The sequence below is a fragment of the Hemicordylus capensis genome, chromosome 6, assembly GCF_027244095.1.
Source record: "Hemicordylus capensis ecotype Gifberg chromosome 6, rHemCap1.1.pri, whole genome shotgun sequence".
In the NCBI taxonomy this organism is placed as follows: domain Eukaryota; kingdom Metazoa; phylum Chordata; class Lepidosauria; order Squamata; family Cordylidae; genus Hemicordylus; species Hemicordylus capensis.
Genome location: NC_069662.1, coordinates 34,256,690 through 34,279,692, shown reverse-complemented (window position 1 = coordinate 34,279,692; position 23,003 = coordinate 34,256,690). Strand labels below are relative to the sequence as shown.

The 23,003-nt window shown below is 44.9% G+C and overlaps 1 protein-coding gene across 1 annotated transcript; it reads left to right on the top strand.

Annotated features, from left to right (window-relative positions):
- The first annotated feature begins 4,726 nt into the window (after window positions 1–4,726).
- On the top strand, window positions 4,727–22,739 carry UBE2M (ubiquitin conjugating enzyme E2 M). The gene is made up of 6 exons (XM_053263115.1): window positions 4,727–5,458; window positions 6,954–7,048; window positions 10,003–10,041; window positions 13,989–14,092; window positions 14,813–14,876; window positions 21,693–22,739. Exons 1-6 carry the CDS (start codon window positions 5,350–5,352, stop codon window positions 21,831–21,833), a joined length of 552 nt encoding a protein of 183 aa, XP_053119090.1. The 5' UTR covers window positions 4,727–5,349; the 3' UTR covers window positions 21,834–22,739.
- The last annotated feature ends 264 nt before the right edge of the window (window positions 22,740–23,003 follow it).

The window sequence follows — 23,003 nt, the reverse complement described above, 5'->3', positions numbered from 1 at the left end:
ATTTAGTCTCCCATTTAAATGCAAACCAGGGTGGACTCTGCTAACAAAGGGGATAATCCATGCTTGCTACCACAAGACCAGCTCTCCTTCTGTCTTGAACACCATCATGGCCTTCAGATGAGTAGAGGCCTGAGGCAGAACATGGAGGGCCTTTGTATCCTGGTGTAGGCAGATGGCCAGAGATCCACTATCTTGTGTTGATGGGCTTGGTTTTATCCTTCCTACAAGGAGGGCTGGATCTGGGGTTGCATCCAAACATTGAAAAGGTAGGTAGTGATCATCTGTGCTATTATATGGACTGATGGGAAGGCCTCATTGTATGGTCACTTGCAAGGTTCCTCAGAGGGGTGTCTTTAACTGAAGCAGTCTACCGTATATTGATTCTCCATGTGGGACAGCAATGTGATCTTATAGGCATTGACTATAGTACCATTTAAGCCTTTGAGGTCAGTTTAAGTGAAGCTGCCATCTGGAAAAGTTCTGTTTTTGTTCTGTAGCTATAACTTTGACACGCAGGGTCTCCAAACTAGGGGCCCTATCAATCAGGAAATAGCTCTGTCTAGTTTATCCAGAGTTTGTGTTAATAAGAACTCTCTCTACCTTTATTCCAAAGTTCAGTACTTTGTTTCAGCAGGCACAGGAAATCATGCTTTCCTCTTTGTGTCCTAAACTGACTTATGTGAAGGAAAAAGGCTGGCAAACCTTAGATGTCCAAAGGGCATTGAAGATTCATCTCAAGTCCACTAAGAGCTTTCAGGCTCCATGAAATAAAAAGGGCTCTTGCAAATTCTATTTATAGATGCACTCCTCCACTGTAGGAGAATGAGATATTGAGACTTACTTGATAGGTTCATTCTCTATAGTGGAAAAAGAGTTAAAACTACCCATCCCAGTCTCTTGTCATGATCAGAGCGGCAGGGTATTTATTTCTATTGTGGGTGGTGGTAGTCCTGAGGTGGTCTCTGTCATCCCAGGTTCTTTTTTAATGTTTACATATTCCTTGGGGCTTTTCCCCTTGTGCTGTGGAAAGTTTTTTATACTTCATTCATTCGTTCATTCGATTTATATACTGCCATTCCAAAATGGCTCAGAATGGTTTACAACAGAATAAAACCAATTAAAACCAATTAACAATTAAAATCAAAACTATAAAAACAGAATAAAACCAATTAAACATTCAAACAGCTAAAAGGCCTGGAAAATCAGGGCAAACATTTAAAACAATTTAAAACAGTTTACAGCAGTTTAAAAACCCTGGAAGGCCAAGCCAAAGGGCTCTCCTAAAAGACAGGAATGAACTCAAATTACGGATTTCTGCTGGGAATGCATTCCATAGCCCAGGAGCAGCTACAGAGAAGGCCAGCCTCTGAGTTGTCACCACCAGAAGAACCGGTGGTAACTGGAGACAGACCTCCTCAGATGACCTTAATGTGTGGTGGGGATCATGCAGAAGAAGGCGCTCTCTAAGGTAACCTGGACCTAAGCCATGTTTCCCCTATATAAATGGGTGCTGACACTTAACCTTTGGCACTGTCTCAGAAGCGAGTGAGACAGAGTGAGAACCAGGATATGGAGACATCCCGTTCCACTATAGAGAATGGATCTTTTGGGTAAGAATGATCCAATGTTCCATTCAGCCAACAACTCTAAAGAAAATTTGAGGCAGTGTCAACCAAAGAAGTGGGTCTTCACGGCCTTTGAACACTGCCAAAGAAGTGGCCTGGCAGATCTCCCCAGGGAGGCCATTTTACAATCCTGATGCTGCTGCAGAGAATGCTTTGTCTCTGGTCACCACCAAATGTGTTTGTAATGATGGCAATCCAGAGAAGAGAACTTTCGAAGCTGATCTCCAAGTATAGGCAGCTGCCTAGGGGTGCAGGAGGTCCTTCAAGTACTCCCACCCCCGATAGACTCTAAAGGACTTTGAATTTTGCTCAGACACAAACTGGTGACTAATGATGCTACCACAGGATAGGCAGTATGTTCATGGATGATTGGGCTCAGATGTCTGGCTTTTGAGGAATACAGTATTGTCGTTTGGGCTGTGATCAATCATGGCTGAAGGAAACATTGCAGCAATCAGTGCAATTTTCTCATAATTGACGTTATATGGTCCCTTCGTGTTGTCCCAGAGACTAACCTGGCTGCCATATTTTGTACCAGTTGTTTTCTGGACTATGTACGAAGGCAGCCCCACGCAGAGTGCATCACAGTAGGCAAGCCTGGAGGTTGCCAGTATATGTACTACTGTTTTAAGGTAATTTACCTCCAGAAATGAGTGTAGCTGACGTATCAGCCAAAGCTGATAAAAAGCACCCCTAGCCGTTGTCTCAGCCTGAGAGACCAGAGAGAGTTTTGGATCCAGGAGCACTCCCAAGTTACATACTTGTTATTTCTAGGGGAGTGTAAAAAATATTAAAAAGTACTGGAGACAATATGGAGCCCTGTGGAACTAGATGCTTCAGTTCTCGCTTTGCAAAGCAGCAGTCTCCAAGTGACATCATATGAAATCTACCAGAAAGGTAGGAATGGAACCACTGTAAAACAGTGCCACCCAATCCCAACTCTCTCAGGCGACCCAGGTTACCATGGTCGATGGTACTGAAAGCCACAGAGAGATCCAAAAGGCTCGAGTCACACACCCTCTGACAACACTCAATATCATGTAAACATGCCTGATGTCTAGTATTTGCATATCTTAATTTCTGCAAGTCATGGGGTTAGCAAGCAGCTTTTTGATGCTTTATGTATTCTAAACACATTGATTAAGTGCTGTCAAGTTGGTGTCGACTCTTAGTGACCACATAGATAGATTCTCTCCAGGATGATCTGTCTTCAACTGGGCCTTTAAGGTCTCTCAGTGGTACATTCATTGCTGTTGTAATCGAGGCATCATTGTCGCAGTCCTTTTCTTCGTCTTCTTCTTGAAATATAATGGTTATAAAGTAAAGTGTGCCATCAAGTTGATTTTGACTCCTGGCACCCACAGAGCCCTGTGGTTTTCTTTGGTAGAATACAGGAGGGGGTTACCATTGCCTCCTTACAATATGAGATGATGCCTTTCAGCATCTTTATATATCGCTGCTGCCTGATATAGGTGTTTCCCATAGTCTGGGAAACATACCAGTGGGGATTCACTGGTATGAAAACTTCTGGTTGTTAGTCAAGCATTTCCCCACTGCTTGTATATATTATTAATTAATTGATTAATTGATCAATTCAGTTTCTATACTGCCCTTCCAAAAATGGCTCAGGGCAGTTTACACAAAGAAATAATAAATAAATAAGATGGATCCCTGTCCCCAAAGGGCTCACAATCTAAAAGGAAACATCAGATAGACATCAGCAACGGTCACTGGAGGTACTGTGCTTGGGGGTGGGTAGGGCCAGTATAATCATTATATTTATTGAAACTGGAGGAGGTTGGAATTAAATAATCTGAGCACTCAGTATTCTCTCCTCCACTGTCTCTGTGAACGCTACTACTTTGTGCCTCTACATTGGGGCAGAAGAAAGGCATTTTCCATATATTCATTGAAAAATAGTAAATATGCAAATCTTTAGATCAGGGGTTCCCAATATTGGGTCCCAGATGTTTCTAGATCACACCTCCCATCATTTTCAGCCATCCTGGTGCAATGGCCTTTGGGATGATGGGAGTTGCAGTCCAACAGCTGGGGAAAGAAGATGGGAACCCCTGCATTAAACTGATAAATAGCCTAACTTACTTTACAGAGTTGTTGTGAGGCTAGACACAAAATCATGTGTCTAGCCCCTGTGGGCTCCCTGGAGGAAGAGTGACATATACATGTAAATGTAAAAGCAGGCAAACATGGAGTGACTTTCCTCACTGATGTCATGGGTGCATATCTTATGCTAATTGTAAATTTTACTGAGATATACGGCATAAATATATAACTTATTAGCTGCCATCCAGGTTGTACAGATTTTTATCTCAATTATCTTTTAACTGACCAGAATGACTTAAGATTTTATAATGTGGCTAAGTTCTGTTTAATAGCAGGGAAAATTTATCAGGAGTCCATTAAGAATCAAATCTAGCTGATCTATGTGTTTAATCTATGTATTTAATAACTGTATCATAACCCTGTTGGACTTCTGTTTGTAAACTGTACTGGTCTGTGACTGTAATAAAGTATTGATTGAATCTTACGCAGCGAAAGGTACAAGGATGCTCAGTGGGGGTAAACTCTCACGAGTGAAGCAAGATCAGTCTCGTGGTACCCAATAAAATCCACTAAGTCTTTAAGGTACCAAAACACCATTCATGCACAAAAATGTAGCAGCTTGCAAATAATGCAGTAACAGTAACACTCTAGAAATTTAGGGACAGACCAAGACATTCCTGGTTCCCATTTGGATGCCGTTCTAGGCCAGGCAAGTCTAATGCAAGATGCGGGGAGTCGCTCTAGTCGCCACATTTATTTGCTTGTTGTGACATGTTAAGCAGTAAATTGGAAAATTCTTTTGGTCTTGTATCATAACTTCGCACGGGTTGCCCCGCACATGGCCACGTTCAACAGGGAACCGGAGGTATTACCAGAGCTCCGTGCAGCCTACAACTCTTTATACGTTTCATTGTTCCATTTGTGGAGCCGCGCACGGGCGGACTCGGAAAGTGCTCAATTTCGTCACCAGGATGACGTAACTGGGGGCGGGAGGTGGCCGAGCGGGGAGAAAGAACCGTTCAGTCGGAAATGATCGGAATCCTTCGGGCGGGGGGTCAGCCGGACAGAGCCGAGAGCAGGGCGGAAAAGGCCGAGGGCTTCGAAAGGGGCTGCTCGCCCGACGAGAGGAGCCGAGTGCTTCCGGAGGACTGGCGGGCGGAGTTGGAGCGCCGGGAGAGCAGAGAGAGGGCGTGAGACGGAAGTTGCCGATGGTCTTCCGGGAAGGGCCGAAGTGGGCTGTCCGTTGCCGTCCGACAGACAGACACACGCACAGAGCCCGCGGTCGAGAAAGCGGCAGCGGCGCTCCAAGGCGGGGCGGCCCCGGTTGCTGGTCCCTTTCCTGCCTTCCTCTCTCTCGCCTTCCCTCCCTTCCCGCCTTCCCTCCTTCCTTCCCTCCCTCCTCTTTCCCCCGCCCCGGCCTGCCCTGCCCTGCCTTGCCCCGTCCGGTGTCTTTCGACCGAGCCCAGCAGCCACGCCGGGCTAGGCCGGGCCAGGCCGCAGGAGCCCTTCGCCCCCTTCCCTCTCCTCTCCCTCCCCTCTCCCCACCCCCCCATTCCCTCGCCCCGGGCTGGGCCGGATCGGGCCGCGGTAGGAAGGTGGGAGAGGCCGGGGCCGGAAGGGCGAGAGACCAGCCAGCCCGCCCGTCTCGCCGCCAGCCAGGATGATCAAGCTTTTCTCGTTGAAGCAGCAGAAGAAGGAGGAGGAATCGGCCGGCGGCACCAAAGGCTCCAGCAAGAAAGCCTCCGCCGCGCAGCTCCGCATCCAGAAAGGTTGGGGAAGGGGAGAAGAGAAAGGGAGCGAGTGGGAGAAAGAGACCCCCCCCCAAGGCGTCTCTCTCTTTCTCTCCTTCCTTCACAAGCTCCGGATTTATCGGCTCTATAAAGCCTAAGAAGACAGTGCGCTGCCCCGAGGAGCTGGCAATCTAAAATGATGATGATCATATTTGTCCTTTACGTAGCACTCTCGAAGTGTGCAGGGTTTTTCGCATGCACTGTCTGGTTTTAATCCTGACAACATTCCTATAAGGTAGGAATGGTGCTAACTTAACATTGCAGGCTAGGCCCTAGAGAGGAGGGTGGCTTACATAAGGCTTCTGTAGTGAGTTCATGGCAGAGGTGGCATCTGAAATTGAGACTGATTAATTAGTCAAATGTTTTGGCCACTAAACCTAAAAAGTATTGGGGATTCACACCCTGCTTGGAGTCTTGCCTTTCTAGCCTAGAGACATCCTTCTGAACATTAAGACCTATGCTTAGTCAGTGGATCAGGCAAATGCACTCTGCACATGCCCAAGGCTGTGTGTTCTTAACTTGAGGCAAAGCCCTTCCTCAGATTATATATGTATTTGCTAATCACATTTAAATAAACAAATAAATGTGCTTTTCCTCCAGGGAGCTCAGGCTGGTGTATTTGGGTACTTCTATCCCACTTATTCTCACAGCAATCATATGAGGTTGATTAAGCTGATTTGAGAGTACATGACTTGGGTTGAGAGCACCGGGTGAGCTTGATTCCCTTAATCAGGGTTTGAACCAAAGTCTGAGGCATCATCCAGCATGGTATCTACTACAACATGCTGGTTTCTAAAAATAGGGCTTGACCATTTCCAGGAGCCAGCTTGCCATTGGCACCTGGAAATTTAAGCATGCTGCCTGAGCCAGATGATGGATGGAAATGACCAGGAGATGGATTAAGCATGGAGGAAAGGCCACCCCCACCCCCATGGAGTGGAAGGCATTTGTGGGGGCAAGCAGTGAGTCTGCACCCCATCCCTGTCAGTCTGGCTCTTACATTTTTGGGCTGACTTCTAGAACCAAAGAAAATCTGTCAAGGCCAGTCCTAAAATAAGCCTTTCCTCCCATTGAGGGAGGAAAGGGATGGACATAACGTATAGCCTTCCTTTGCTTAGCTTGACTGTTGTTGGTAGTTTCCAGGTCTTGTGCAACCCCTCTCCACTTTCATCCCTGGACAGCATTTAGCTCAATACCATACATCCATTTTTCAGAGGCACTTCTCCTTATATTTCTGCCACATGACCAAGGGGCTGGTGATAAACTTGGTCTTCTCTTTTTCTAAAGTGTTTAAAATGAAGTTTGGTGTCTGTTTTCAGCAGATGGCAAACCTGGGCAAGTCACCCTGAAGAAAGAACACAGGTGGATTTGGGTGTTAGAAGGGAGGGTTACTTTCCTATTGGTCCAGTCATTGATCCCACTAAGCAGTTGCCGTCTGCAAACTGACCATTTTTTATTCTGCTTTTCCTCTCAGATATTAATGAGTTGAATTTGCCGAAAACATGTGAAATAGACTTTTCAGACCAGGATGACCTCCTCAACTTCAAGCTAGTTATCTGCCCTGATGAGGTAAGTGACTGGTGGTAGGAAGAAACACTGACACATATACCAGGATTTGTCATCCTACTTGTGATCATAGAAAACTCCGATAGGTGTGGCAGTTAACTGTGTCATGTAAGAGCTTAACTCTGTGGAGGCAGTTGGTATTAGCTGATGGGAACTGATATCCAATAGTGGTGTGCAACATCTTTGGATCTCTTAGTCCTACCACCACCAAATTGGCAGACTATCCCTAGAGGTGGTTGGGTTTTCCTTCTGTGATTCCACCTGCACAGGTAATCTTCTTGTAGAACTTAAATTTCTAAAAACTGTTTCTGTAGTCTCCAGGAGTATTAAGGTTTTGGAGACTGACCAGGCAGTGTACCTGAACAACTCTCCTAGTTGGTGGGGCCTATTTTGCCCCATCCCATAGTTTTCTATTGGGGCTTGACAGGTTCCAGGTACCATGGAGCCATGGTGCCTAGAAATTTAACTGTGGTGCCATTACTAGGATATTCAGAGGTAGTTATTTAATAAGATATGTATCTGTCCCAGGCAGCCCTGTTTCTGTTTAAGTATGCTATTTGTAAAGGGAATAAAGCAAAGCCCGTTTATTCTCTCTCCTCCACCTCCAGCTGCTCAAATCCATCACTAAGTCTGGTAGCTTTGTCCATTGGCTGGCTCCTAGAGCCAAAGAAAAATTGTCAAGACCTGCCTTACACCTTATTGCTGCTTGCTTAGTATCTGTTGCTGCACCATAAAGGCTTACCTGACTAGCTTCCCTTCCACTCAGCAACTTTCTAGAGCAGGTTGGGGTGAAGGAATTCAGATTGCCTTTAAACTCAAATAATGGGTAGTAAATGCATGTCAGTGTTAATGGTCTTATTCCGGACTTCAACTGGAATAACTTATTTGGGGGGCACAATTTGGCTTCCTCTATGCAGAATACAAATGGCTTTGACAACACTGACATGAGCTTATATACTTTTAAGGTCTTCTTCAGCAGTCCTGTTCTGGGTCCTTCTGCCATTGGCGTAATGTGGATGGCTGCCTCAACTGGACCTTCTCAGCAGTGACCTCAAAGCTACAGGATTCCCCCTTTGAGAGGATCCACTCTGCTCATGGTTTTTTGATTCTGGGCTAAGGCAACTCCCTTTCAGAGAGCCTTTGAGGTCCTCTAATAGCTGTTAAGGCTGTTGTGAGGAATTGTTTGCATTTTTCTATGGCTTCTTTAACCTCCTTGTTGGTCAGCCTCCTCCTAGGTTTGTTGATCATTGTGTGCTCTGATTTTTTTTAAAAATGTCTTTGGGCTTTGTGAGTCACCTCGTAGACCTGTCAGGCCACAAGGTGGACTGTCGATGTTATAATAAAATAAGTACCAATCACACTAATGCAGTTGTATTAACTTGAGAGAAAAGTGTGAAGGACAACTTATACCTGCTTAATGTTGAATGACTATGGTATGCTGGCCCTAGGCGGCAGTTCAGCAAGCTTTACTTGCCATTTTATTTATTTTTCTTGTCTTATTCCAATACTTGTAATAAATTACAATACATTCTTATTTGTCTAACCCAAACCTCTTCTGGGCAAAAGCTGTGTGAAAACCCCACTAGCTTAGCCAATTCCATGCAACCAGAGTTCACTGGTTGTATTCACTTTTAGTCTTCAGCAGGTCCATACACTTAGCTTTCTCTGCCTGTGGCACTTGTAACTTTCAACTCGATCTGTGTTTTCTTGGCTGCATTCTGCCTTTCCTTGGGCTGATCTGGGCATGAGTGTGCTGAACCCTAAGACGATCCTCACTTCTGCCTCCGTGCTTGGCATCTAATTCTGCGCAAAATGGATAAAGGTGCAAGGGAAAAGAGGGGGCTTAAATATACATGATTATCACTAGAAAGTTTAAGTTGGGCTGTTCAAATGTTAGGTTAATTGAGAGATCATTGGAATTGCTTCTTGATAATCTGAATATGTGAAATTGGTATCAGCAGCCTATTTCCCACCATGGTGTGGCATTTTCTGTCGTGTTCATGTAGGGAGTCTTTCTGAATCCACCACTGCAACAAGGTGCAATGGCAAATGAGCAAAACCCAAGGTTGCCCGGAGTGGGTGTTACAGGAGCACACATACAAGACATTTGTGGAAGCTAAAGGGGGAAGTTGCCTTGTGCGATCCTTATTGCATCAAACATTGAGTCTGAGTCACTTTTCATTGTTGGCTTTCACAGTCGGGGACAAACACTTCCTAGGAGCCAAGCCAGGATGGCATAATAGGCACTGCTGACTGGTACTGGTTAAGCTGTACTGGTGAACCTAAAAACCTTAGAATCTTTGTTTGCATGTTCAGCTAAAGAGGGTTTCTTGCAATCATGGCTACAGAGAATTCGGAATGTGCAGGCAGTTGCTGGAAAAAGTGGAGGACTGCTTCTCATTAAGTACAATCCTTTCCCTGTGGTTCAAAGTCTCTGCCCTTTTCCTTTTGCTCCAGAATTCCCAGCTTTTCCAGATTACCACAAATAGTTCTAACGCAGGGAAATCAGTTATATATTTAAAACACCATATGCAAAGTAGGAGGATCTGTGCCATATTACCCACCTTATTATACACTTTCAGATTTGAGCCAGTGTGATATAGTGGTTAGAGTGCTGGACTAGGACCGGGGAGACCTGAGTTCAGATCCCTGTTCAGCCATGATACTTGCTGGGTGACTCTGGGCCAGTCATTTCTCTCTCAGCCTTTGTTGTGAGGTTGTTGTGAGGAGAAACTTAAGTATGTAGTACACTGCTCTGGGCTCCTTGGCGGAAGAGCAGGATAAATAATAAAATGTAAAATAAATATTAAAAAATATTTTTAAAAAATGTGAAGGATGGAGGACATACTGCAGTGTTCTAGCTTCAGCTCCCTTCAGCAGCTAATCTTTGTGGGATTGTTTCTTCCCTCTGACATGCAGCCAAGTTTGTTTATTTTGTCTCAATTCTTACCTTCCAGGGCTTCTATAAAGGTGGGAAGTTTGTTTTCAGTTTTAAGGTAAGTAACCTCCCTGTTTTCTCCATATTGGCCCCTGCCTTCTAATTGGGTGGGTGAGTGGTGGTACACATTTTGGTTGTAGGAACATGGGCCCACAGTCAAGATAAACTAATATGGATACTTGCGTTTCAGTGCACTTCACCAACCCTTTTGTGATTAAAAGAGGAAAAAATTGCTACAGTCTTCACTGTATTATAGTGGGCTAATCCATGTGGATGGATGGGAGTATAAGTATCAAGGTGGCTGGGAGATGGAGAGTAGTTGTGAGATGGTTAATCCAGAAAAAATGTGATCATGTGAATTTCTGTGTGTCTTTCTAGAGATTTGGGCTTAACTAAGATACTGCTGGGGACCTCTGAGCTTCCTTGGGTACAGCTAGCATCTTGTGACAGAACTGTGCAATCAGTTTGAGTCTGCCTGGGGAGTGGGGTACAGAGCTTGCTCTTGTTTTTCTGTATGTTGAATAAGAGGGCCTTTTCTCCTTCAAGTCTATTGGATGAAGGAGCAATTACTACTTTAGCAGAAGAGAACATTTGTATTAAACAAGGTGCAACAATTGAATATCATGGGGCTTGCAAGAGTAATACGGGGCAGATTCTAAAGGGGCAGTTCAAGGTAATTGGGGATGGGACTTGCCCGTTCAGACTACCTCAGAAACAAGAAACGATCTGTGTTTCGGAACATAGGAAGCTGCCCATTGGTCCATTTAGCTTGGTATTGCCTACACTGAGTGACAGCAGCTCTCCCAGCGTTTCAGACAGGAGTCTCTCCCAGCCTTACCTGGAGATGCTGCCAGGGATCGAACCTGAGACCTTCTGCATGCACCCCAACCCAATGTTTGAAAACCTTGTTGCTGAACTAATTATAAATCAAAGAGATAGAAGTCTGTGTTTGGAATACATGAGATAACTACATATGTTTAGAATTTTGGGTGGTGTTGGTGAGGCTCTTTGCAGATTATTTTTGCAATGCTTAAAAGGATGCATGTTGGGATTTTGCCATGGACATTGTCTCAGTTCTTTGTGTGGAGCATGCTTGTCTATGTTTGAAAGTGTCTGTGTGCTGGCTTGTGGGTGGAGACAGTTTGCTCCTCACTTGCTGTCTTAAATTCAGAGTGACAGGTTCTTGCTCTCTCTACATAAGAGACTGTTAGCCTGTCTATTGTTTTCTTAGCCTATGTTAGTAAGGAATACATATCAAACTTTTGTTTCTTATTTAAAGTTGGCTTCCTGTTCAGTTACTTATAAAGGACAAGTAATTTCTCTGCAACAGTATGGCCAAGGAATGCATGATGAGTGTTTGGGGTTGGGAGCTGATGGGGCTTTAAAGATCTGCTTAGGAGGTTCTCTGGTTTCTGATCACTTTCATTACTACTGTCTGCATGCTTTAAAACCTTTGAGACTTTTTTTTAGTGGCCTAGGAAACCTAAATTGTTGCTGTGGTGCATGGTTGAAACAGGCTGCCCACAAATCAATGACTCACCGGTGGTCTCTTGCAGCCTTTAATGTTGGTCACATCTGGCATGGCTGAGTCTGTCCTGGGCACACACTACTGGACTTAGAATGTGAAATCGCAACAACCTCAGCTTTCACTGTAAATAAAAATTAGTTCAGAGGAAAACATATGTGAGCATACCAGCCATCAGAGACTAAAACCAGAGAGTGACTGAAAAGTATTCTATAGAGTTGCTGACCCTTCTTACACCTGTTCTTTCCCCTTTGCATTACTCTCTGCACTTGGAAAAACTAATTATGTGACAGTCCAGGCTAAATAATTCAAATGGAAAATATTACATGATGGAGAATATTACATGAAACCAATAAAACAAGGATTGTAAATAGAACAATATCGGACCTCTGAGAAGTATAAGCATGCATATGTATTCAGTACTTGGTTTGGGCCCCTTTTGCACCAATTACTGCCCCAATGCGGCGTGGCATGGATGCTATCAGCCTGTGGCACTGCTGAGGTGTTATGGAAGACCAGGATGCTTCAATAGCGGCCTTCAGCTCTTCTGCATTGTTTGGTCTCATGTCTCTCATCCTTCTCTTGGCAATGCCCCATAGATTCTCTATGGGGTTCAGGTCAGGCGAGTCTGCTGGCCAATCAAGCACAGTAATCCCTTGGTCATGGAACCAGGTTTTGGTACTTTTGGCAGTGTGGGCAGGTGCCAAGTCCTGCTGAAAAATGAAGTCAGCATCCCCATACAGCTCGTCTGCGGAAGGAAGCATGAAGTGCTCCAAAATCTCCTGATAGACGGCTGCGTTGACCCTGGACTTAATGAAGCACCGTGGACCAACACCAGCAGATGACATGGCTCTCCAAATAACACAGACTGTGGAAACTTCACACTGGACTTCAAGCATCTTGCATTGTGTGCCTCTCCATTCTTCCTCCAGACTCTGGGTCCTTGGTTTCCAAATGAGATGCAAAAGTTGCTCTCATCAGAAAAGAGGACTTTGGACCACTGAGCAACAGACCAGTTCTTTTTTTCTTGAGCCCAGGTAAGACGCTTCTGACGTTGTTTGTTGTTCAGGAGCGGCTTGACAAGAGGAATACGACATTTGAAGCCCATGTCCAGGATCCGTCAGTGTGTGGTGGCTCTTGATGCACTAACTCCAGCCTCAGTCCACTCCTTGTGAAAGTCCCCAACACTTTTGAATGGCCTTTTCCTGACAATCCTCTCCAGGCTGCGGTCATCCCTGCTGCTTGTGCACCTTTTTCTTCCACACTTTTCCCTTCCACATAACTTTCTATTCATGTGCTTTGATACAGCACTTTGGGAACATCCAACTTCTTTTGCAATTACCTTTTGAGGCTTTCCCTCCTTATGGAGGGTGTCAATGATGGTTTTCTGCACAACTGTCAAGTCAGCAGTCTTTCCCATGATTGTGATTCCTAATGAACCAGACTGAGAGACCATTTAAAGGCTCAGGAACCCTTTGCAGGTGTTATGGATTGATTAGCTGATTGGAGTGGGACACCTGGAGCCTAGACTGTTGAACCTTTTCACAATATTCTAATTTTATGGGATTGTGGATTTGGGGTTCTCATGAGCTGTACGCCAGGATCATCACAATTATAACAAATTAAGGCTTGACTTATCTCGCTTTGCATGTAATGCGTCTATCTCATATATCAGTTTCACCTTTTAATTTGCATTACTGAAATTAATGAACTTTTGCACGATATTCTAATTTTTCAAGTTTCACCTGTAGATGGACCAATAGTCTGACTTGGTATAAGGCAGCTTCCTATATTCCTAATAGCAATGCCAGGGAGCCCACATGAATTCAGTGCGTGAAACACTGCTCAAAGTGTGTTTTGATTCATCTGTAGGTCCCTGAGGAAAAGGGCAAAACCTACCATGTGTTGGAGAACAGAAGATTCCATGTCTAGAAATGGTAGCAGGATATGAGAGAAGTTGATCTAGGTGTGGAGGGCCCAAGTTTGTTTAGGCAGGCTGTTGTTAAAATTTAGATGTGGAAGATGCTGAAGGGAACATGAGAGCTATAGGCCGTCTCCGGCCTCGGAGGCAGGATGCCTCTGAACACCAGTTGCAGGGGAGTAACAGCAGGAGAGAGGGCATGCCCTCAACTCCTGCCTGTAGGCTTCCAGTGGCATCTGGCGGGCCACTGTGTGAAACAGGATGCTGGATAGATGGGCCTTGAGCCTGATCCAGCAGGGCTGTTCTTACGTTCTTATGTAGCTGACCAGTGTACCTCTAAGGCGTGTGCGTGTGCACACGCTCACATGTTTTTGGATGTCCATTCAGTCAATTTTAGATTCTGCTCAGGTTGAATTGGGAAGGCCCCACTCTGAATGCATGTGCACAATACACACACTGCCTTAATACTGTTGCCCAGATCAAAACTCATTCCACACACAGATGGAGAGAATACTGGAGCTGACATCCTGTGTGTTTCTGTTTTGTATCTCAATTGCAGGTGGGACAAGGCTACCCACATGATCCTCCCAAGGTGAAGTGCGAGACCATGGTGTATCACCCCAACATAGACTTAGAAGGCAATGTCTGTCTAAATATCCTCAGGTACAGAGTTTCATTGCTGTCCCAGTTGGGCTCAGAATAGCGGAACTGCTGTTTTCCACTCCTGTGCATTGTAGAGCTTCTGGTGAACTTCTTTTGAATTGTAAGGTGATCACATATCTTGCCTCTCAGTGTTTCTCCTCTCAGCGCTATCTTTGCTCTCATCACTGTCTTGCAGGTGTCTGACCCTGACCCTTTTTAGATTATGAGCCCTTTGGGAACAGGGAACCTTTATATTCTTTTTATTCCTATGTCAACCACTTTGATAACTTCTTTGTTGTTGTTGAAAAGTGGTATATAATAACACCCCCCCACTCGCTTTTCAACTCTATATGAGACATCCCATTACTTTGGACAGTGTTTTGGATTATTGGTTATGTTGTAGACTTAATTTGTTTGGCTTTTACGGATGTAAAGGAATGTGAGGAGAAACTGAAACTAAAGGGAGTAAAGTTTGGAATTGGCTTTTGGGGAGTGAGATTTATCCTTGGGGCACTTGTTATGGGATATGTCAATTAAATTCATACAGGTTTGGTAGTGGGGTTCTAAATGCACCTGTTAGCAACTCAGTTTTTAACTGTCCTGGTCCTCTGTAAAATAACATTTCCAGCTGATGTTTGGTGCAATGTGGTTGTAACTGCTCATGAATCTTACGCTTTGCTCTGTTAGTTCTTTTTTGGAGTAGGTTTCCTACCATTCTCACTCTTATTTTCTGTCCCATAGAGAGGACTGGAAGCCTGTACTAACAATAAACTCTATAATTTATGGCCTGCAGTATCTCTTCTTGGTGAGTATATGTGGGAATTAAAATGCATTAGGGAGGGGAAAGGAACATCTTCTAGAAATCTGCCTTCCTATCCGTCCATCTGCAGTCTGAGTATAGAGTATGGATACAGGAATGGGGGAGAAGCAGCACAGATGTTCTGTGGGTGTTTGGTATAAGACTGGGTGTGCATGGAGCAAAGGCGAGGGAGTGGGGGGCGGTGCTTATACAGGAAGTATAATTGTTCTTGAGTGGACTGTATGTACAGATGACTACTGTGTGTCAGCCTACAAGAATAGCTTGAGATGAAGAATTGTCAAGTGCCTTTGTGGAATACAGCTTTGCCAGAGCCCAAGTATGAACGGCCTTTATAGAGTCACATGACAGGCTCTTAACCCAGGTGGGCTGGTGAAAATCAAGTTTCCAACCTTCTAATACATTTTATTTCCTAGTCTAGATCAGGCCCAAGGTCTGTCTAGTCTAGCATCCTGTTTCCCCTGGTGGCGCACCAGATGCCGCTGGGAAGCGCACACTTATACTAAGTTGCTTCTAAAGCAATTGGAACACTTTATCTATTTGCAGGCAAATAGACCCTTCATTCTGCCCAGGAGCATAATCCCAAAGCTCTAGTTATGCACTCAATTTCCTTTTGCACTACAGAATCTATGTATATTTGTGAAATTAAGAATTCTCCAGCAGTGAAGGAGTGCCTCTGATGACAAATTAGTTGCCTTCTAAACAGGTCCAATAAGATTTGAGTTGGGACCTAACCAGAGTGGGCTGTACTCCCTTGAGGGCCCAGTTCTCAGTTCCACCCTGTCTAAGCTCCAGATGGCAGCATCTCAGCAGTGCTCACTTCCTTTTTTCTACTGTTACCTCCCTACTTGTCTTAGTCAGAGCGGGAGGGGGATGGAAGTTTTGTGGGGGCTTTCTCTCTGCTGCTGCCAGAAAAAATAGTGAAAATGAAAGACAATGACTCTCTAAACCAGGGCTGCTCAACTTTGGACCTCCTGCAGATGTTGGCCTACAACTCCAATAATCCCTGGCTATTGGCTTCTGTGCCTGGGGATTATGGGTGTTGTAGTCCAAAACCAGCTGGGGCTTCAGTTTTGAGCAGGCCTGCTCTAAACTGAACGGAGCATGTCAGTCTGGGAGTATTTCCCTGAAGAAGATGGCTCTCTATCTGATGAGCCTTCACCCACTTCCACTTGGCATTGTCTCTCTACACTTTTAAAAACACGTAAGCAAGATTACTTCCTTGAAGATGAAGTGCCCAGAACTTTTCAGAAGCAAGGTCAGGGCAAAAGAGCGTTCCTCTATGACTTTAAAAGAAAATGTCCCTTCTATTTGGTAGACTGTCTGAATATTCACATTCCATAATGCATTGTGCCATATTTATAATGCTTGACCTATAAACATATATGCTTGCCTTTGGTTAATTCTTCCGCATAGAAAATCGGGGTTTAGCATGTGTGTGTTAAGGAGCCATGGATTCATTTTTAAGATACGTTTATATTGCATTCAGATATTTTTAACCAGGTTATTTCAAGGTGAACTGCATATAACTTTATTTTTAAAAAATCTTATTTAAATCTGACAATTTTTAAAAATTGTCAATTTATCCACATTGCTCTGCATGGACACCTGTAAGGCAACAAGGATGCCTATTTCCCTGGGCTAATGGTCTGTACACCACTGGTGACTCTGGATTTTGTTGTGACCCATTCCCACATATGACTGCAGGATTAACCCTTATACATTGCATGCTTATCTGATGACCGCATGGCCAGACTTTCCATGCCCCTTCTTGATAATTTGTGTGTTTTGGAGCTTGGTTATACGATGTGAGGGGTGGGTGGGGAGGGAACGGGGCAGGGTTAGCTTTATTAAGGACAACGCTGGAAGACAATTTCCTCAGGAAAAGGGAAAGCAGACCCTGTTATAGAGTTAGGTGTGTTGTCCATGCTGAGAGAGAGGAGAACATTTTGGGTGTCGTGTGCCTTAGTAGTTCTAAAAGGGTTTCCCTCTCCTAGGTGCCAGGGAGCCATGGTACTTGGAAATTTAACTGTGGCACCTAGAATAGAATATTCAGATATTATTTAATAACATCTGCATTTGTCCCAGAAAGCCCTGTTTCTAAGTATGTTACTTGTAAAGTGACAAAGAGAAGTCAATTCACCCCCTCCCCTGCCCCATTTCTGTATCAGATCACAGTCTGATTCCTAAATGTTCTGTTCCACAATGTTCTGGTTCTGTGTATCAGGCCACACAGTCTGATTCCTAAATGTTTGGGTTGGCTCCTATATCCAAAGAAAATTTGCCAAGGCTTGCTAAAAGCTTTAGCTTGCCTTGTAGCCACAGGGTGTACACCGGGGACAGGCAATAAATTGTGGCTGGGGGTGATGGGAGTTGTAGTCCAAAAACAGTTTGAGTGTCAAAGGTTGCCTGTCCCTGGTGTAAGGGAAGAGGGTTTATTCACTGTCTCCTGGGAGAAAGGCGGGCTTTCCTAGGCTGGTGTGGGCTTCTCCAGGCCAGTTGCAGGCCTCTCCCTGATCCAACCCAATGAGAGCCTTCATTGGGTCCAAATGCCAGCATAAAGGCTCAACATATAAGGTGGCATGCATCAGTTTCTGTGCTGGTGGTAATTGCTGAGGTGGCTTCAGGCAGTAGTGTCTCTTCTATCGGCTTCTGGACTTCTAGGAGTTCCATAGTGCCTTAAGAGGATTTTGTGGAGTACGTTGTGCCACTCCTTTCATTGTGTGTGCGTGCGTGCTTGTTTTCTTGCTTGCCTTTTTCTGAAGGATAAGTGTGGGTGCTGTCAGGCAAACTGACGTCTTTCATCTTGCTTCTATTAGGGTAGGCTCAAATGTTTCCTCTGGGAGGCAGTGGCAGGGGCTTGTTAGAACCTGAGAACCTTTGCCCCTGGAGCAGCACAAACTGAGATACTGGAAGCCTTTTGCTCACAAATACTGAAGGTCATTTTACATTCTTAGCTGAGGCAGGACCTGGGTGCTGTGGGAAGGGCATTACTACTTCATTCTACTGAGCATTTAAACTGGTTCTTAGTTTGCTGCTTTTCTGGTTTAATTAATCTAAGGGTTCTGTTATATTTTGTTTGCATCGGAAGGAAATTCTCCAGGAAGTGGAATTCTTCAGCTGAACATTTAAAATTGGCCATGTTGGAGGAAAAATGATATGCACATTTAATAGAATATGGAACAAATTTGGCCAACAAGCATTTGGCTCAGTGCAGTGCCAATTGTGGAACTCAGTTTATAAAGTCTGTGCTTTTTCTTTGCTCTATGTTCTTCATTAATCTGCTGGCTGGTGGATCTTGAAGCAGGGGTTGGATCTGGTTACTTTTTCACCACTTCCAATTCTGTAGGAATAATAAAGTTGAGAGTGTGATTCTTCCCCCCACTCCCCACCCCTTGCCCTAGCTCATCAATTAGGGATGTGCAAATTGATTCGGGTACAAATCAATTTGTACCCGAATCTAGTTGATTCAAGGGATTTGGATGAAAAAACAAACCACCCCTGTGGTCCATTGGCTAGATTCGGGTACAAATTGAATTGTGCCTGATTTGATTTGAATTGATTTGAGATTTGGATCCCTCCTGTTAATTCCCCCAGATTCCCAGCTTTCATTTAAAAAATAAAAATAAAAAAAGCTAAACTCTAGCCCTTGTAGAAGTGGAGTTATGGAGCAAAATATGTGGTCACTATTTTTCAAGTGTTTGGGTTCTTTGGTGTAGAATAACCTTCCCTCAATGAATCCCTATGAGGATTCATTACACACCTTCATTTCTTCTATTCATTCTGACTGTCTTTCCGACAGTGCCGACTGTTGACTGCCATGTGCCAGCTACACCCCACTCCCACCTGCAAGACAGTGAGGTACTACTCATACTACTCAGTTTATGTAAGTGTTTAGCCTCTTTGGTATCTAATAACCTTTCCTCATAATGAGGTGAGTCTAAAACCCTCAAAAATTCCTAAAATATAAACTGAATACCCAGTGGCTTCTGGGTCGTGGGGTAGTTGGAACATGGGATGCTACTAATCCCCCACCCCAACCTGCAAAGCAGTGGGGTCAGAATGAACAGAAGAAACGAAGACGTACAATGAATCCTAATAGGGATTCATTTTGAGAAAAAGTTATTACATACCAAAGAATCTAAACATTTCAGTACTCCTGAAAATTAAAATGAGTACCCCACTGCCTTGCAGGTGGGGGGTGTTTGTAGTTGGACATGGCAGTTGATGGTGCTGTCTAGTGACCGTCAAAAAGAACAGAAGAAATGAAGGTGTGCAATGAATCCTTATAGGGATTTTATTATGAGGAAAAGTTATTATACACCAAAGAATCCAAACACTTGAAAAATAATGACTGCACATTTTGCTCCATTACTCCACTTCTTCAAGGGCTAGAGCTTAGCTTTTTTTTTTTTAAAAATGAAAGCTGGGGATCCATTTTAGGATTAGGATATGGCAACCTGGAATCCCCATTGTTTCCTGTGGTGGAAACGTTCAAAATCAGTAAAAACAAAAATAAATCCATTAAAAATCAACCAAGTGTCCCACTGCCTTGAAATTTGGATGGTAGGTGGCACCCATGGAGACCTACCCACCCAAATTTGGTGCCCCTAGGACCTTGTTAAGTGGTCCAAATACAAATCGAATCAAAGCAAATACAAATTGAATCTCGGGTGATTTGGAGAGGGTAGATTTGGATACAAAACAAAGCAGGGGTGATTTGTTTTGGGCACAAATCGAATTTAAAAAATCTATTTGTGCACATCCCTATCATCAATATGCTTTAAATTAGTCTTGTAGTGGTTAATGCAGATTCAGTATTCAGCACCCCTGCCCCCTCTACCCCAACTCTCTGTTGCTATCCTTGGAGCATCATGTTGGACAACTCCACAGTAACTTGGGCTATATGTAAGAGCAGCTTTGCTGGGTCACGTTCAAGGCCTCTGGTGTAGCATCCGGTTTCCCATGGTGAACCACCAGATGCCTCTGGGAAACACACAGGTAAGAGATGAAAACATGCCCTCTCCCCTGCTGTTGCTCTCCCCTGCAAGTGGTATTTGGAAGCCTCCTGCCTCTGAGCCTGGAGGTAGCCTATAGCCATCAAAACTAGTAGCCATCCCTGCGCTAAACTTCAAGGGGTGAGTTCAGCTTGGATGAGGTAAGGGTTTGGATGAGGTCTGCAAAGAGGCCGCCTCCAAAGTTAGATGCCATTTGCTGGTTTCTTTTTATCTGTTCATTTCTGATATTTCACTCAATTTCAAACTGAAAATATTTGTTTAATAACTGCAATAGTAAACACTACTTTGGGAAAGTTCTTCCTTCTGGACATTAACCAAGGTGGCTTGTGTATGTGTTTAGACATTCTCTAACTCTGGTTCAAGTAGAAAGTAGTTCCTTGGTCGCATCTCTCTGTCCTTCTTGCTGCAGCAGCACTCTTGGACATTCTTGTCTTCTGTTTATTGGTCCATGCCATATTCTTCTTTCTGGAGAGGTAGTTTTTTCTTGGAATATATTGCTGGCCTTGAAAAAGGGCTAGTCAAGTAGCATGAATGCATCTTGATTGCTGTGCTAGAGGTGGCCTGCTCTGGGCAATACAGTCGTTGCTTTCTTGTCCAGATGCTGCATGCCATTTTCTCTCTCATAGCATGGCAGCCAGGAAGGTAGATACTCAGTATCTCAGAAAAGTGATACTGATACAAGACAAAAAATATTCTGTAGGGAATATTTTCCCTATATATTTCCCCCCCAATAACCTTGAGTCTCTAGAAATGGGCAATGCCATGAGCGGGAGGATAGATCCCAAGGCAGATATTGTGTTTTGCATGTCTGTCTGTGATCATGTCAACTAGCATAGTGGTGAAAATCCAGATAATCTCTTCTGTCGAACCTCATGGTTGAACACAGTAGTCTGGAATCAAGCAGGCGGCATCTCTGGATGACTGGGAATCTAAAAGGAAGCATGGCTCTCTGCCCCTTCCGGTGGCTCTTAGTCTCATCCTGTTGTGACCGTGCCCCCCCCCCCCGTTTATTTCCATCCCAGTCTTTTCAAAGCATTTTCTTTTCTGCCATTGGTCTGTTATGCACCACAGCAGTTTGCAGAAAATTAAAGAGCATGGTATTTGCATATTTTGCCACAGCTTCTAGTAAGCACTGTGTGGTGCTCTGTTTTTATTGGGCTAAGGAAAGGATTTTGCATGGAGGTGGAGTGGGGAAGCACATCCCAGTGTGGATGCTCATAGTGCTCCTCTGAAGCTCTGGGTGCTGTCAGACTTACAGAAGAGGTCCAGGACTGATCAAGGTTGCCAGTCCGAGGGTATTGAGTGCTGTTTTGCTGTGCCAGAGGTGTCCCCCCCCCGCACTTCTGTTCCTCAAGTCAGTCATGAAAACTTGGATAATTTTGCTTATTCAGAACAAGGTATTCACTTCTATGGGTCAGTGAGAGGAGCAAGGGATAGGTGTAGTGCCAGCCACTGGAATTCCTGTTTGGTTCCTCTTTCGTTTCCAAGACGTCGCCAGGCACTACTTCTTCACTTTCAAGCTTATTGCAGAAATGCAGAGACCTAGAAATTTGCTTTTTCAAAACATTCTTGAGATGCCAGGTTCTGCATTTGCACGATACAGTTGGAGATACTACACAGGCTATGGCTTATGCTTCCTGGGACACAGAGGAATGTGCATTGGGTAGAACTGGGCTCCTGGGGTCAGGAATGGAGTGGACTGAGTCCCGAGTAGTTCTGTGAACTGGCAGTGGAGCAAGGATGGGGATTTGGTCTCTAATAGCGTGTTTTCTTCTTCCCTTCTTAGGAGCCAAACCCTGAAGACCCCCTGAACAAAGAGGCCGCTGAAGTCCTCCAGAACAACAGACGCCTGTTTGAGCAGAACGTTCAGCGCTCTATGCGGGGCGGTTACATTGGCTCCACCTACTTTGAGCGCTGCCTCAAATAGAACTGACCGGCTCCGGGCACAAGCCTGCCCTCCCCTTGCCCCTTCATCTCCCTTCCAGCTCTCCTAAGGGACTCTGCCAACACCGCTGCCTTCAGCCACCAAGGGGGCACAGGAGTCAGGCAGGGCCCCCCTTCCATCCTCTCCCCCCTGACCCACCTGCTCGCCTTCCTACTGCCCACTGCCAGCCTGGGGCCTCAGCAGCCGCTTCCTCACCAAGCCCTCGTACCTCCTTCGTCGCCATTCTCCCTATGTGCTGCTGTGGGGTGAGGGGTGAGGTTACTGCTGCTTTTTTTTTTTTTTTACCCCATCATGTTGGGGTAGCCATCTGCCCCATGGGGCTGGGTGTGTGGGACCCCATGCTGGCGCCCGTCTGCCTTTCTGGGGGCTGTGGTTTTGCTGCTAAGAACAGAAGGCTCCCTCTGTGCTCTGGCGTCCCCTGCCTGCAGTGTAGTGCAACTGCACTGCGTGATCTGCAGGCCACTTGCCTCTCCTTTCCTCCTCCCCTGCTGGGCACCAAGGCTTCTGAGCGTAACTATTTATTACACAGGGGAGGCTTTTGAGGGCTGGGCGAGTCTGGAAGGTTGGGGAGGGGTGCTCAGCCGCCTCCACCATGCCCCAGACACGGGCTTTAGGGAGGCTGGGTCAGGCCTGGAAAATTCCTTTTAGAATCGACTCGCTTGTGTGTCTGGTTTTTAAGGAAAAATTAAAAAAAACCAAACCAACCAGTGCTAATAATAGTAGTAATAAAAATGTAAGCAGGGCAGTGCTGTTTCCACTGTGTCCACCAGGGCCTGCCCAACGACGAACTCTCTGCCTCTCCAGTGACTCCTGTGAGCCCCTGGCCAAAATAAAGCCACTGTACTTCTAGTGTGTCGGGTTATTAAAGGGGAATGTTAGCGCACTCAATTTGCCCCTTGCCTCTCTTGTTTTCTGCTTCCTTCTGCTCTGGTAGGGAAGGAGGGCAGGGGAAAGAGAAGTTCATTTTTAATTCAGGAGTTCATTACAATAATAGATGTGCCAACACCTGTAGCAAGAGAATCGATGTGTTTTTCAGTACGTGGAAGAAACAAGCTTATCCATGGAATTTAATTCTGGAAGAATGAGTTGGAGGTGTGTCAGAAAGAGGCTAGCAACAAGACCTCTTCAGAAAACCTAAACAGTTTGGGTGCT